The following is a 16,152-nucleotide window of genomic DNA, read 5'->3' as shown; positions in this document are numbered from 1 at the left end:
CTGCCTATAGCTCCTCTCTATCACCTCCTCACTCTCCCTGAACAGTGGAAGGTCATCGAGCTGCAGCTCTAGTTCCCTAACGCGGTCTCTAAGGAGCTGCAGCTCGATGTACCCGGTGCAGATGTGGTCGTTCAAGAGGCCGGGAGTCTCTAGGACCTCCCACAACTGACACCGAGCACAGAAAACCGGCCTCACACACATACTCTCTGTCTTTATTTTAAATGGATAACCTACCTGACCTTGACCCTTTATCACCGAAGCCCCGATCATCCTACTCTCTCTCCCTCTATTCCGTCGCCTGTTCCTCTGATGCCTGCTTATTAAGTCTGTCTTCCTTTTAAACTCTTCCCGCTGTTTTTACTGGCCGACCTCTGTGGTGAGCTATGTGCCCGACTGGACACGCCCCCTTCTGACTGCTCCTGTGGCTCCTCCCACAGGCCCCTGTATAAAGGCGATCTGAGGCCTATGCTCGGCCTCAGTCTCCAGGATGTAGTATGATGGTCACTCACTGCTGGTTCCTTCTTCAGTCAATAAAAGCCGATATCTCGCCTTACGTCTCAGAGTGAGTTATTGATGGTGCATCAACCTCCATGTGCTTGTGCAGTCGTGCCCCGTTCAAACTCCTGAAGAAATAACCGTCACCTTTTCAATACTGCTCGCTTTTAAACTCCTCCCGTTGTTCTCACTGGCTGACCTCCACGTGCTTGTGCAGTCGTGCCCCGTTCAAAGTGCTGAAGAAATCCCCAGACTATTTCTTCATGAAATGGGCACTTATGCATACTCTTTCAAAGTGATTCTTGCTCCAAAGTGGCAGTTTTTCTTTAACATAACTTCAGCAAAAGTAGTCATGAATTCAGTACACTATTTTTGACTGGAGGTTTGAAATAATAAACAGTTTAAGATAGTAAGTATTTTGTTGCACACACAGAATTCCATCTTAATTAGGTTTCTCTCAAGTCAAAATATCACTTCAACTCCTCTAACATTTCAGAAGATTATAAAGAATAATCCCTTCAGTTTATCATTACTTTGGGTAATTGGAATGATTGTAACCCAAAGCCAGTTTTTATGTTAGCTCAGGAAGATGGTGAGCATTATTCCCAAAATTGCAATGGAGGCTTGGCATGTTTAAGTTACTGAAAAATGAAGGCATTGGAATCCCCTACATAATAAAAGCCTGCACAGAGGTAGAATCAGGAGTAATGTGTACAAATATTTGCAAGAAAGCCTTCGAGTGCAGGGGAATGGAACTCTACCCGGGATTTTTCTAAGAAGCCAGTTGAGATGCAGTGGGATGATTTGCTTCATTCTTTGCTGCTGTTATTAGGTGTGCACTAGCCCATTCCTGAAATGTATGTACAATATTATGTATTCCAATCAGGTTCTCAGTAATCCGCAGTAAGGTTGAGAAGAAATCGATCATAGGTTTACTGAATTTACCTCTTATTGTGAATGGAATAAGTTGATTATCATACCAATTAATATTATTTACTTGTCATGTGTTATACTTAATGTTTTCTTTGCACATTATTTTAATACTCTATTTTTAATTGTATTGCTCCATATCTTCACAGTGCGTGCTCACATGGAGCCTTTTACATGTAGTGGACTCTCCGCTGGGAATACTGTTGGATCTGCACAATATCATCCTTGTTGAATGATTCAGTGATGTGGAGAAATAGCTGAAGTGATACCTTACCAGGTCACATTTGCAGCATGTCACTCATTGAAAAGCATATCTTACAAATGCTGGACATGTGAACTAAAGTCTGTCAATAATGCAAATATTCAGCAGGCTGGGCAGTTCCCATAGAAAAAGAAACAGTCTCATTGTTTAATTGACTCTTCATTTCCTCACACTTACTTGGGGCATGGTGCCTGAAGCTGGATTCATCTTCACTGCAGAGATTCTAGCCTGCCCAGTAAAGTTCTGGGGATAAGAAGATCATAGACCTAAACTATGACAGTTTCTCTCCACAGCTGCTGCCTGACCTGCTGAGATAGAATCATAGAAAAGTGCAGCACAGAAACAGGTCTTTTCACCCATCTAGTCCATACCAAACCATTTAAACTGCCTTCTCCCATCAACCTGAACCATCAATGTACCTATCTAAACTTCACTTAAGCATTGAAATCAAGTTTGCATGCACCATTTGTGCTGACAGCTCATTCCACCCTCTCAAGATCCTCTAAGTGAAGAAGTTTCCCCTCATGTTCCCCTCAAACTTTTTACCTTTCACTCTTAACCCGACCTCTGGTTGTAGTCCCACTTAACCTCAGTGGGAAAAGCCCTCTTGCATTTACTGTATCTATACCCTTCAAAATTTTGTATACCTCTATCAAATCTCCTCTCAGTCTTGCATGTTAAAAGGAATAAAGTCCTAACCTATTCAATCTTTCCTTATAACTCAGCTCCTCTGGACCCAGCAACATCCTTATACATTTTCTCTATTCTCTTTTAACCTTATTTACATCTTTCCTGTAGATAGTTGACCAAAACTATACACAATACTCCAAACTAGACCTCACCAGTGTCTTGTAGAACTCCAACATGACATCCTATCTCCCGTACTCATTACTTTGATTAATGAAGGTCAATGCGCCAAAAGCTTTCTTTACGATCCTATCTACCTGTGATGCTACTTTCTATGAATTATCGACCTGTATTCCCAGATCCCTCTGTACTACCACACTCCTCAATGCTCTATTATTCACTGTTTAAGACTTACTATGGTTGGTTGGTCCTAATGAAGTGCAACACCTTGCACTTTTCTGCATTAAATTCCACCTGCCATTTTCCACCCATTTTTCTAACCGATCCAGATCCCTCTGCAAGTCATGAGAGCCATCCCAGCATTTTCTGTTCATGATGGTTAGGGCCAGTGGGGCATTGGATGATGATTAGAAAGACTTGATGAGGCAGTACAAGGATTATCATGAGCTTACACACACAATATGCTGGAGGAATTCTGAAGCAGCATCCATGGAGGGGAATGATTTGGGCAGAGACTTTTCATTGAGACCTGACCAGTTACGTCAGGTATCCATTTGAAAGAGACTTCCAATGCAACATTTCAAAAAAGTATTCAGCCAAAAGAGAAGTAATCAGACAGTGCATGCAATGCACATTTTGTTTGAAGGTCTGTGTTGTAAAAATTCTCCAAGTTGGCAATCACCGTAGAATCACTCCTACATTCTCAAACATGTCTTTCCTTTGTGTCTTCTACCATTGTTAAGGATGAAGGGAAGTGCATGACTTGTAATTATTTTGAGGAAGGTCTGTCTGAGGTCGATCTTATGCTCCAGATTCCCGTGTGAGATTTATGAATGTTTTTTAAATAAAAAGGAATCTGGCTTCACAAGCATTTTGCTATCCATAATGGCTTAAGTGATATTTTGACATGCATTATCGGGTGCTGGTTGAGTATGTGCTGGCTCCTACGTGCATTGGTATGTTAGATGACAGAGGGTTGAGGAGGGAACTCTTGAACTTTAATAAATGTGCAGCAAGTCATTGATTTTTCCTTTGCAATTAATTTTGCTGTACTGAAATTGAATACATTAGTACTCAGAAATGTAACGTGCTCAATATTTTTTTGGTCTTTTCCATTTGCGGTTAGAAATAGGTTGCCAGCTCGTGGGATAGCTGTGCTAAAGCTATTGATGAGCTCTGGTCTGCTGCTTCAGATTTCAGTATTGCATTCATATTTGTGTTGACAACAACCATCAGATCAATTTCCTCAAACATCTATCATTGCTAGACTTGCACTCAGTTATTAAAGAATTCTGTATTGATTCTGTTAACCAAAGAAAATCAATTTGTCGAAGGGGCTAAGGCCGCACAACTACTTCAATGTTCAAACTTAGCATATAGTTGAATGGCTACAAAACCTGGGTAAACTTAAGCATGCTAGTTGTTTTTCTTAAAACTTAAAATGTTATTCATGAAATAAAAATTGAACCAGTTTTTGCACTTTTTTAATGAGTCTGACCCTGATCTCCCCTACTTTTTTAATTGGAAGTATTAGGTATTTTAGTTTCTAGATTTTTTTTTGCAAAAAACTATGAGAGTGATAAGAATTAAAATAGCAAGTCAACATCCATGTTGTTGATATCATGGTGACGAGCTACATTTGTTTGAATTTCAAGTACTTAAAATGGTGAGATAGTGGCAGACAGTGAAATGTAAAAGTAATTTATTAAGATCTAAGAGCAACCTTTCACCACCAGATGCAAATCACAGCTTAATGAGGTTTGTTGTATTGAGTAAGTAGAATTCATGACCTCTGAATGGCCCAAAGCACTCCACATCCAGTGAAGGACCTTTGAAGTATAGTCCCTTTAAGAAATGATGCAGCTAATTTACAAACAACGCATTCTCAGAATCAGCCAGAGGGTAATATAGTTCGGTGCTATGGGTTTCTTTTCATTCACAAACACTGGGGAGAACGCTTCCAATAGCACCTCTTTTGTAATTGTACAATCTAGAGAATGGACTACAGTTACCCACTAACCTCTGAAAGCAGCTACCAACTCTCAAATTCCACCAGCAAGAGGGATAAGCTTAGCAGGGGCATGGAAACAACACTATTCCTCCAAGATGTACACTAACCTGACCTGAAAATATGTGCTGATCCTTTGTAGGGTTTAATATCCTGGAACACGGCAACAAAGAGCATACTAGATGCATCAGAACTAAAAGGATTGCTTTGATTCAAGAAGGCAGCTTGTTATTAGCTTATCAACGGCAGTTAGTGATGGGCAATTAATGCTGGTCTTTCTGGCAATGGCCAGGTCTGAAAAAAAAATCTTTGTTTAAAAAAAATCATCTCTGAATATAGCAGGGCTTTCAGTTCGACGTCTTTTTCATGGAATATCCTCCAACAGTGCAACCCTCTCTTGGTACTCTATTGCTATCAATGAAGTTTGGATATCAAGCCCCTGGAAAGGCTTACAAACTGCGTGCCTGTATCAAATGTGAAAGTTTAGCAACCAAACAACAGCTGACACCTAATGTTAATTGCTATCTGAATGGGTTTTTGTATTTTTCATATTTACATCTCAAATTTTTTAAAGCAATTGAATCTGGAATTTTAATAAGCATCCTGGAATAATGTTAATGAAGCCCTGGTACATTAAAATTTCCTGTGACAATCAGACAGCTGTTCTGATTGAACAAAGCTTCATTGATATTGCCTTAAATTATTTAGTGATATTTAATATCTAAATGTTATTACATAGTACAAATCTAAGTGGCTGTCTATTGAAGCTGAATGGTAGATCCTATCACTTTGTATTTTTAAAGATGAATTTTTGGAATAATTTTTCACAGTCAACTTATTTTGAACAACTTGATGGTATCTCATAAACTGGATGGGAAAGGGCGTCAGCACTTGCAACTTAGAAAGATACTGCATTGTCTATGAAACGGATAAGCCAGCAGAAAGCTTTTGTATTCAAATCTGTTTACCTCTATGTGAAATATGCATGGATTTGGATGAATTTTCCTTACTTGTGTTGCTTTGCAATTTGAATCCAGACTAGCCTCACAGTCTTGCATTCCACACTGAATACTTTTTTAATATAAAATAAATCGGATCAGCAGAATAAATGAGAAACATTCAAGATAGTTGCTGTCCCATGTCATCAGCTGACTTAATCCATAAAGGTGCTACATTTCAGAAATTGGTATCTGTACACCTGGGATAAGGAGAAGAAAATAATAATGTATTGTTAGAATCTGTGTCTTGCTTAGTGACACAGCCTCCTAAGAAGAATGGTGCTGCCATGTCATTGGAGGCATATAAATGATCTATACCTCTGTAGTGTACAGAAAAGACTTCTGGAGCTCACCAAAATCCTAGAAAGGGGAAAAGCTCCTTTGAGAGGAGAGTGGACAAAATAGAGAAATGAATTGTTATAAAATAAAATTTGGTGTGGAATCTGGTCTATGGACAATGAGCTGTCTTAAACTTGTATCCACTGTTTACATACTATAATAGGTTACAGAACTTTGGGCAGCATTGCCAACAACCATGCATTACTTCTCCATGAGCTTAACACATTCTCTGCGTGTTTTGAAAGGAAGGAAATGGGTATGTCAAGCTGACAGTCTGCTGTGTACCTGAATCTACAGCCATTGTCGCAGGTGTTAGATCAGAGTAGATTCATTTACTAATCACAAGTCCATCGAAACATACAGTGAAATGTGTTGTTTGTGTTACCAACCAACGCAATCTGAGGATGTGCTGGGGGTAGCTCCACAACTATCACTACACATTCAGGCACCAGCATAGTATGCCCACAATATTCAATAGAACAACACACAGTCAACATACAACAGCAAAACAGACCCTTCCCCATCCTCACCCCACAGACACAGATTGACTTTGACCCCAGGACTCGACACCTCCAGGTAACTGGCCTTCAGACCGTGGACCCAGACGAGCAGACAACGGGTCTCTGACATCCGACCTCACCAACCTAGGGACTTCGACCCAGGACTCAGTCTTCTGGAGGGTTAACCTGTGGAAAGCATTGGGCCTGGATTGTATCTCCAAAAAAATAAAAAATAGTGTCCCTAGCCATGTCCTTATATCCTGTATGGATCAGCTAGCAAGGGTATTTGCATTCATTTTTGATCTCTTCCTGCTTCAGGTTGTGGATCCCTCCTACTTTAAGGACACCACTATCATCCTGGTACCATAACGCGTCTAAAATACTACAGCCCAATGGTTATGACATTCACCATCATAAAGTTCATCAGTGGGTTAGTCATGGCTTGCATCAACAGTAGCTTTCCAGGCAACCTAAAACTACTGTAATTTGTCTACTGCTGTGTGACAGATCTGTGGAGGATGCCATCTCCCTGGTCCTATGCTCATATCAGGAGCATCAAAACAGCTAAGAAACCTACATCAAATTTACTGACTACAGTACTGTGTTCATTACTATCATTCCAAGCAAGCACATCACTAAACTCTGGACCATAGGAGTCACTTCTTTCCTCATAAACTGGATTCTTGACTTCAATCCCAATAGACCATAATCAGTAAGGATAGGAAGCAACACCTCACTGTGATTATCCTAAACACAAGGTTGTGTCCTCAGCCCCCTATTGCTGTACTCTCATGACTGCGTGGCAAGATTCTGCTCTAACTCTATCTGCAGGTACTGTATGCAAATTGTATCACTTTAGTGGGAAGCATCTCAAATAACGATGAGTCAAGAACAGGAAGTAGATGGAGAGCTTAGTGATATAGCATCATGACAGCAACCTTTCCCTCAATGTCAACAAAACAAAAGAACTGGTCTTTGACTTCAGGAAGGGGGCAGTAAACATGTTCCTGTCTGCATCGAAGGTGTTGAGGTCAAGAACAATTAAATTGCTAGATGTGAACATCACCAATAACCTGTCATAGTCTAGCCATGCTGATGTCATGGCCAACAAAGCTCACAAATCCTTTTACTTCCTTAGGAGGCTAAAGAGGTTCATCAACCCATACCAATTTTTATCCATGCACCATAGAAAGCAATCTGTCTGGATACCTAATGGTTTGGTATGGCAACTGTTCTGCACTCGACCACAAAAAATTGCAGAGTTGTGGGCACAGTTCAAGCATCCTCTCCTCTATGGATGTTGTCCAGAGTTCTCATTGCTTCAGTAAAGCAGCCAGTATGATCAAAGATCCCACCCACCACTGACATTTTCTCTTCTCCCCTCTCCCATCAGGCGGAAGATACAAAAGCCTGTAAGCACCGTACCATGAGGCTCAAAGACAGCTTCTCTTTCACTGTTATCAAACTCTTGAGTGGAGCTGCTGTATGACAAAATAGACTCCAGGCCTTACAATCTATGTCATTCTGATCCTGCATTTTGTCATTTACTCGCATTGCACTTTTCTGATGTCATTTACAATTTATTCTGCATTGTTATTGTTTTACCTATTCTAGCTCAATGCACTGTGTAATGACTTGATCTGTATGAACAGTCTGCAAGGCAAGTTTCTTACTCTGTCTTGGTACATGTGACAATAAAAAAAACCAACCAAACTGTGGTGAACTACATATACCTGTCTGGACAGGCCCCCCCCCCCCACCCGCTGACTGCTCCTGTGGCTCCTCCCACGGACCCCGGTATAAAGACGATTGGAGACACAGCCCCGGCCTCAGTCTCCAGGATGTAGTGTGGTGGTCAAGCCTATATCTCGCCTCATGTCTCCGAGAGTTATTGATGGTGCATCACAAACCAAATACTGATGCATCATTTTCAAGTGGTCCTGAAAGAGGAAGAAGGGAGTCGTAGGGATTGTGAGCATGCAGCAGCTGCAGAATGAATGGAAAATTCTTTATTAGCATACTGCTTTGTAATAGAAAAAAATGTCCAAGTTGCTTTTCAGAAGCATAACCTAACAAGAAAATTAGCCATGTTCCTAAATGTGGAGCTGAATACTTCGAAAGCTTTCTAAGTGTGAAGCTGTATGTTGCAAAAGAGCACATTAATAGTTTTAAGATAACTAATTGGGCAGTTCCTAGCTTGTGTTGTCATTATATATACAGTACTTACCATAAGTACTGGTTGCCAAAGAATTGTTGCTATTAGGCAGAGAGGAAAAATAGGTTATCATTAGTCCTTAATGTAACAAGGAAGAAATTGATCTTTCCACATGCAAAGCTCAGGCTCAGTTAGTCATCACATGGGCTGCATTTTCCACTTAATCAGTAGAATTCTAATTCAAGCCACTTTGCTAAAATTAAACATTGTTTTTGGTTTTATAAAGTGTCTAAAATTGCTATATTTCTTTGCAAAAAAAAATACTGAATCAAACTTGAACATTTTAATGTAGTTATAGAGTAATGATTTTGCAAATTTAAAATTTTACATTTGATGTCTTGGTCATGCCTGCAAATAAATATATTTTAGATACCAAATTAACATGGCTAAAGTTAGTTAATCTGACAGTGTAATTATAAAATCACCTTTATTGTTAATAACATGAGCAGTTGAAATTGCAGACAGTACATTAATCATTCATGTGGATATCACTATTCTTGCTAAATCTTTTTATGTTAATAGGCTTAAATTTAGAGATTACTGCGTATTGCAATTGTATTGGCATAATCACACTTTATTATGCCAAGGGAGGGCACAATTTTTTAAAATATGATTAAATAAAGAATGATTTAAGATAGATCAAATGGTTTTCTACCTTCCAAGTTATGTTGTGATAATCCATTATTAACTCAATATATTTAAAACATATGATGAAAATTGTTTGTGAATATCTTCCTTCATTTAAGAAATCCATTGAAAATCTTCACATAGGAGGATGGTAAGCTGTTTGGAAATGTCTTTTATCTGATTTACAGCTTGTAGATCAGCGCTGCTTGGTGTATTATTGTCACATGCATTGAGATACAGTGAAAAAGTTTGCTTTACATGATATCTAAAAAGATCATATGATGCATAAGTAATTGAGTTAATACTAAAGAAAATACAACAACAGAATAATGTCACAGGGAAAGCATAATGCAGGCAAACAAAGATGATGCGTGGGCCATGATGAAATGGACTGAAGTCAAGAGAGCATCCATAAGACAGAGGAGCAAAAATTGGGCCATTCAGCCTATCAAGCCTGCTCTGCCAATCCATCATGGTTAATTAATTATCCCTCTCTACCCCATTCTCCTGTCTTCTCCTCATAACCTTTGATGCCCCAACTAAACAAGAACCTATCAACCTTCACTTTAAATATTTTCATTGACTTGGTCTCCACAGCCATCTGTGGCAATGAATTCCACAGATTCACTATCCTCTGGTTAAAGAAGTTCCTCCTCATCTCCTTTCTAAATGGACCTCCCTCTATTCTGAGGCTGAGCCCTCTAGTCCTCGGCTCACCAACTATAGGAAACTTCCTCTCCACATCTGTTCTTCCTAGGCCTTTCAATATTTGATATTTGATTCAATATTTCAATATTTTCAATGAAATTTCCCCCATTCTTCTAAATTCCTGTGTATATGGGCTCAAAGCTCATGTGTTAGCCTTTTCATTTCTGGATCCATTCTCGTGAACCTCCTCCTGACTCTCCAATGCCAGCACATCTTTTCTTAGATAAAGGGCCCAAAACTGCTTGCAATGGTCCAAGTGCAGTCTGACCAACACCTTATAAAGCCTCAGCATTACATCCTTGCTGTTGTACTCTAGTTCGCTCAAAATGAATGTTAACATTGCATGTGCCATCTTTACCACTGACTCAACCTGTAAGTTAATCTTTAGGGAATTCAGAACAAGAACTCCCAAGTCTTTTTGCATCTCAGATTTTTTGGATTTTCTCCCAATTTAGAAAATAGTCTAGGCTTTTATTTCTTCTACAAAAGTGCATGACCATACATATCCATAGACTATATTCCATTTGCCACTTCTTTGCCCATTCTCCCAATTAGTCTTAAGTCCTTTTGTAGACTTCCTGCTTCTTCAACACGACTGAACCTGCCCCTTCATCTATCTTCGTTTCATCCACTAACTTGGCCACAAAGTCATCAATTCTGTCATCTAAATCATTGACATAAAACATGTAAAGAAGCAGTCCCAACACTGACCCCTGTGGAACACTACTAGTCATCGGCTGCTCCTCTATTCCCACTAATTATTAATGTACAACAGTCCATTCAAGAGTCTTATATGTTAATGACGAACAGCGGAATAGAATCTGTCCTTGAGCCTAGCATTATGTCTTCTGCCCAATGCAATGGGGGGTAGGGGAGGGGTGAGAATGTCTGGAGAGGGTGGGGGTCTTTGATCATGTCACCTGCATCGTGTATTCCCAAGACAGAAGGGAGTGCAGGTAGACTCGGAGATTGAGCTGGTTTTCTTGATAAACTGTGCTGTTCACAATTCTCCAATGTTTTGTGGTCTTTGGCCTACCATGTTGTGATGCATCTGGATAGGATACTTTCTGTGGTGCATCAGTAAATATTGGAGAGAGTCAAGCAGGATCAGCTGAGTTACCTTAGTGGCCTTCGGAAGTAGTGGTCCTGATGTGCTTTCTTGGTCATAGACTCAAAGTGGTTGGACCATGACAAATTATTGTTGATATTTATACTTAGGAACTTGAAGTTCTGAACCACCCTCAGTTCAAAATCAAAAACACAAACAGTAGCATGCATTCTGCCCTGCTTCCTGAAAATCAATGACCTGCTCTTTTGTTTTGCTGATATTGAGGGTAAGTTTCTTAACAACTTACTCCTTAGCTCTGTATCGCCTCCCTGTATTCTGTTGCATCACCTTTTGTCAGTGTCTCTGTTATTCAGATCTGCCCAGATCTTGCTACCAGCATCCTTTCATTGTTGAAATGATTTGACATTGGAACTAGTTTATAGAAGCAGGATCATTGCCCGTCTTCCAGTCCTCTAATCCCAATTCAAATGGAGTTCAGATAGGGCATGAGAATGGGATTGACAAACTAATCAGCCAGTAACCACTGTTGAGTGTCAGACGAAATCGATGGAATACTGAAAACCTTTAATCATGTCACATCTCATCCTATCACTGTTCCAGGGAACACAAGCACTAGAGAAGACAGTTGTAGCCAATCATGGAAGAGCTCTTATAAGTATGTCAAGATCAAACTTGAATGGTGGATAATATGAGTTGGTACTTGGCTGGAAATAATTGAGAATTGATGGTAATATAGTCTAGGATTAATGTAGCACCCTGAAGTTTGCATCAGAGCTGAATCCCTACATTTTGGGAATATGTCATATTCTTCCATTCATTTTTGTGACTGCTGTGTTTTGGGCAATTTTTTTGCCCATTTAGATATTGCATTTTGAAAATTCCTTGGGATGGTTGTTAACATTTCATACAAATTGAGTCATTGTTGTATTTCTGCCTTTTACCCTCCACATTTTAGTTTTCATTCACTGACAATTGCAGTGTTCACTCAATTGCGCTTGTGACTTTGTTACACTAAATGATAAAGTAATGATTCTCTTGTAGCCGGCTCATTGTTAAACTAAACAGTCAATCTAATTTTATTGTAAAATCCTCTTCTCTCCTCAGGGAACAGTATCTTACATTCAGCTGCAGACAGTGTTACTAGCGCGGTTCAAAAAGCCAGCCAAGCCTTGAATGAGCGGGGTGAGAGGTTAGGCCGAGCCGAAGAACGAACGGCAGAGATGATGAACAGCTCCCAGCAATTTGCTGAAACTGCACACAAGGTGAGTGATCTTCATTTCATTCTTTCCATGAAACTTCTGAAATTTGGGTAACTAGAATATCATCATCATGGAAGAAAGAAATGATTAATTTTGACTTTAAGTTTTTCAGTTTTTATTTTGGTCACCACTGAGCCATTTTCACATTAATCCTATTTTGCTTTAATAAATTAAGAAGCTGTTTCAATTCACTTTGGCATCTAATTACAGGGACATATACTTTATTGTTTTAAAGTGTGCCAAATTGGCCATTTATTGTCCTGATTCGGGGTAACTATCATGCAGCTGCTCAGTAGAGTTCAGATCTATGCCTTGAGTTTTGCTGTAACTATGCACAAAGCATTTACAAAGTAAACACATTTCTGAACATTGATATCCCTGCTTCATTGCATATACGTTTAAGAACTTGCCACAAAAATCCAAATTTGTACTCATCAATATTAATACTGTATAACTGAAGAGTGTCACCATTCCAGTCAGTTTCTATCTTCATTAGAAAGAATGGAAATAAAAGTTTCATGTTCTTACAGAGTTAAAATGTGTATTTGCACCATGTTTCACTTCACTTGCACACTCCTGTCCTCGCTGAAAACTGGATTAAACATTTATTTTCTTTTAGACAGTTCATATGAGTGTACTTGTGTCAGTACACTGGAGTAGGGATCCAACCAGAGACGCACTACTGTGCACACAGTGATGCTGAGTAACAAATCCCAAGGTACAAACAAAGTTGGCTTCAAAGTTCAGGCAGAGATCAAAACATCCAGAGAAATTCAGAAACCAGAATTGGGAAACAGGGAGAGTCGATATTCAGACAGTACAGATGCGAATGCTGGAAAGGCTCAGGAAAACTCACTGGCACAATCTGGCAACAAACAGGTGAAAACACAGGACTCAACTACACTGAGCAATAAACAGAGAGCACAATGAGATACAGGTGGCAGCAGTACAGGTAATAATGAGAAACAGATGAGACACGGAGTACTCAGTGATACAGGGGCCAGAGTAGAGCAGGAGCGGGGACAGGAGCACATGGCAATACAAAACCACAGACTGAGAGCTAGGGGGAAAACACACAAAAAGACAGTTCAACTGGAGGTACTGACAGTTCCCCCCCCCCCCAAACAGACACCTCCTGGTGTTACAGCAGGTAGAGCTGGGTGCTGCTGCTGGAAGTCCCTGATGAGAGAGGGATCCAGGATGTTACAAGCAGAGACCCAGTAATTCCCACTGGACGTGGGTAATTCCCACTCGGAAATTGACCAAGATGGAGACTACTCGCCGGTGGACGCCCCACTCCAGAGAAGCAGGTATGAGGTATGAGAGTAAGTGGTGTCGAGGAGGGCCGGACAGGGGTCACACTCACCAGTACTCCTCGTCCTGCTGGTGAACGCTTGGCTTTTACTGAGCAGGTGGAGATGAAGAGATTGGTTGGCCACAGTACAGACAGGAACAGGTGCTGATTTTTCTTTGACTTTTAGTCAGTGTCAGGCGGCTACAGTCAACTTTCATGGTTTCAGGCTCTGGAATGGGAATTGGAGATGGGGCAAATGACAGGGCAGTGTAGACTGACGAGGAGCTTGGAATTCACCCTGGGACCCCTTCTTCTTTGACACAGCTGAAGGCAGATATCAATATGGATGGCCAAATCTACCAGGGCTTCAAAGGTGACAGGAAGGTCCCGGGTGACCAGCTCATCTTTGATGTCTTTGAAGAGGCCATTCACAAAGGTGTTGTACTATACCTCAGAGTTCCAGCCACTGGAGACGGCTAGGGTCCGGAATTCTATGGCGTAATCTGACACAGATCTGTGCCCCTGGTGCACATGCAGCATTCCACAGGCAGCCTCTTTCCCATGTTTGGAGTGATCAAACACTTTTCTCATCTCCTCAGAAAACTACTGCAGAAAGGGGAGCCTGCTTCCCAGACCGCTGTTCCCCATTCTCTTGCCCGACCAGACAGTTGGGTGATGCTGAAGGCTACCTTAGCTTGATCAGTCGGAAATGTTGGTTGCAAATCAAAAATGAGGGTGTACTGGGAAAGAAAAGAGCAGCAGGTACCAGGCTCACCTGAGTACTTTTCTTGAGGAGGCTGACGGGGCTCTTGGACGGGAGGAACATGCAAGTATGCGGAGGGCAGGGCGGAAGATGCAGTCGCAGAATGTTGATGGGCGCTTTGGGACAGCTGGAATGACTGAGACTGGGCCAGAAGATCGGCTACGTTGGCAGAAAGCAACTCCACTGCCCTGAACACAGAGTCCAGCTGGTTCTGGTGTCTCCCCAGCATCACTCCCTGTTGTTCCAGGGCAGTTCTCAGACGACCAGAGTCTGTTGGATCCATTCAGGCCAGATTGTACTGTTAAGACACTGGAGCAGGGATCCAATCGCAGACCAAGTACTGTGACCACCATGATATTAATTGAGTAACAAATCCTAAGATGCAAACAAAGTCAGCGTCAAAGTTCAGGCAGAGATTAAAACATTCAGAGAAATCCAAAAACCAGAATCAGGAAACAGGCAGAGTCAATATTCAGACAGATATGAATGCTGGAAAGACTGAGGAAAATTCACTGGCACAATCTCACAACAATGGTATATGGAGGAATTTAAGGTGAGGGGTTATATGGGAGGCAGGGTTTAAGGGGTTGGCACAGCATTGTGGGCCTAAGCACCTGTGCTGTACTGTTCTATGTTCAAACAGGTGAAAACTCAGGACTGAAATACACTGAGCAATAAACAGAGAAACAGATGCTAGGTGGAGCACAACGAGACACAGGTGGCAGCAATACAGATAAAAATGAGAAACAGATGAGAGATGGAGTACTTAGTAATACAGGGACAGGAGCACGTTGCAATACAAAACCATGGACTGACAGCTAGGGGGAAACACATAAAAAGAGTTCAACTGGAGGTACTGACAACTTGATTCCCTTTATGAACTTAATTAGTTAAAAACTAAATACCTCCTTATAGTTATGACACATAAACCCCAATCCCACAGGCTTTGTTGGTTTTTCTCATGTTGATCTAAGTGTGAGCATATGCCTGTTTCTTGTGAAAATAATATAGGTTTTCACAGTATTAATGTAGATTAACACTGCCTGTAATTTAGTAATTATCAGTAATTCAGTGAACTGCCTGGCTAGACTGTTATGAACTGCAGCTGTCTAATTGCTTTTGGTGCTGAAACCATGTTCTCTAAGGGTTTTCATCCCTTTCTAACAGCCTCACATGAACAAATTATACTACATTTTAGCCTCTGAATCCTTCCAGATTTAGTGTACTCCAAGTAACAAAGAGTCCTTAATTAAGCCCTGATTTGTGTTTATGGAGCAGCATCAACATGTGTTGTCATTCATTAAGGTCCTGCTTCTTGTCTTTCCAACATGGCCTTTCTGAATAGTAGATGTTCAGGCTTGTTGGAGGGGAGGCAGGAAGATGCTACCAGGTTGCTGATCAATGAGCTGAGAAAACAGCAAGGAAGCCTGTAATTATATTTTTTTTGATGTGGACAAGGCATAGCTTGAAACTTTGAAGGAAAGAAATAAGATGGATGTTCAACGGAACATAATGCAAAAGCAGTGTAACACCAGGGGATGTATTGAAAAGTAAAAGAAACCATAAGGAAACTTAATCTTTGGAATATTTACTTTTAATTATGCATTGTCTGCCACCTAGTGTAGAAAATGCCAGCCAATTAATGCATTCACAGAGTCAAGCAGTTTATTATATTAATCATTACTAATTATATCTGAATTCCATATTTCTTAAAAACCTGTCAAAATCACATTAAAACTATGCTAAGTTTTGTATGTGTATGGACAATAACTGTGCGCGTAACCAGAAACAATTTCATTTTAAACCTGTTGAATTCCTCCACTGTTTTGTACACTGATACAGATTTCAGCATCTGTGGTCTTTTGTGTTTCCACTTCC

The 16,152-nt window shown here is 40.6% G+C and overlaps 1 protein-coding gene across 3 annotated transcripts in view; it reads left to right on the top strand.

Moving 5' to 3' along the window:
* stxbp6 (syntaxin binding protein 6 (amisyn)) overlaps positions 1-16,152 on the top strand; it is a 340,603-nt gene that overhangs the window by 272,531 nt on the left and 51,920 nt on the right. For all 3 annotated transcript variants that reach the window (XM_059956015.1, XM_059956035.1, XM_059956026.1), the window contains one exon: positions 12,063-12,220. In XM_059956015.1, coding sequence (XP_059811998.1) covers positions 12,063-12,220 — 158 coding nt within the window. The remainder of the gene's footprint in view (positions 1-12,062; positions 12,221-16,152) is intronic.

This window comes from Hypanus sabinus, chromosome 2 (genome assembly GCF_030144855.1).
Source record: "Hypanus sabinus isolate sHypSab1 chromosome 2, sHypSab1.hap1, whole genome shotgun sequence".
In the NCBI taxonomy this organism is placed as follows: domain Eukaryota; kingdom Metazoa; phylum Chordata; class Chondrichthyes; order Myliobatiformes; family Dasyatidae; genus Hypanus; species Hypanus sabinus.
The sequence above is the reverse complement of the archived record's forward strand: the minus strand, read 5'-3'. Positions and strand labels throughout refer to the sequence as shown.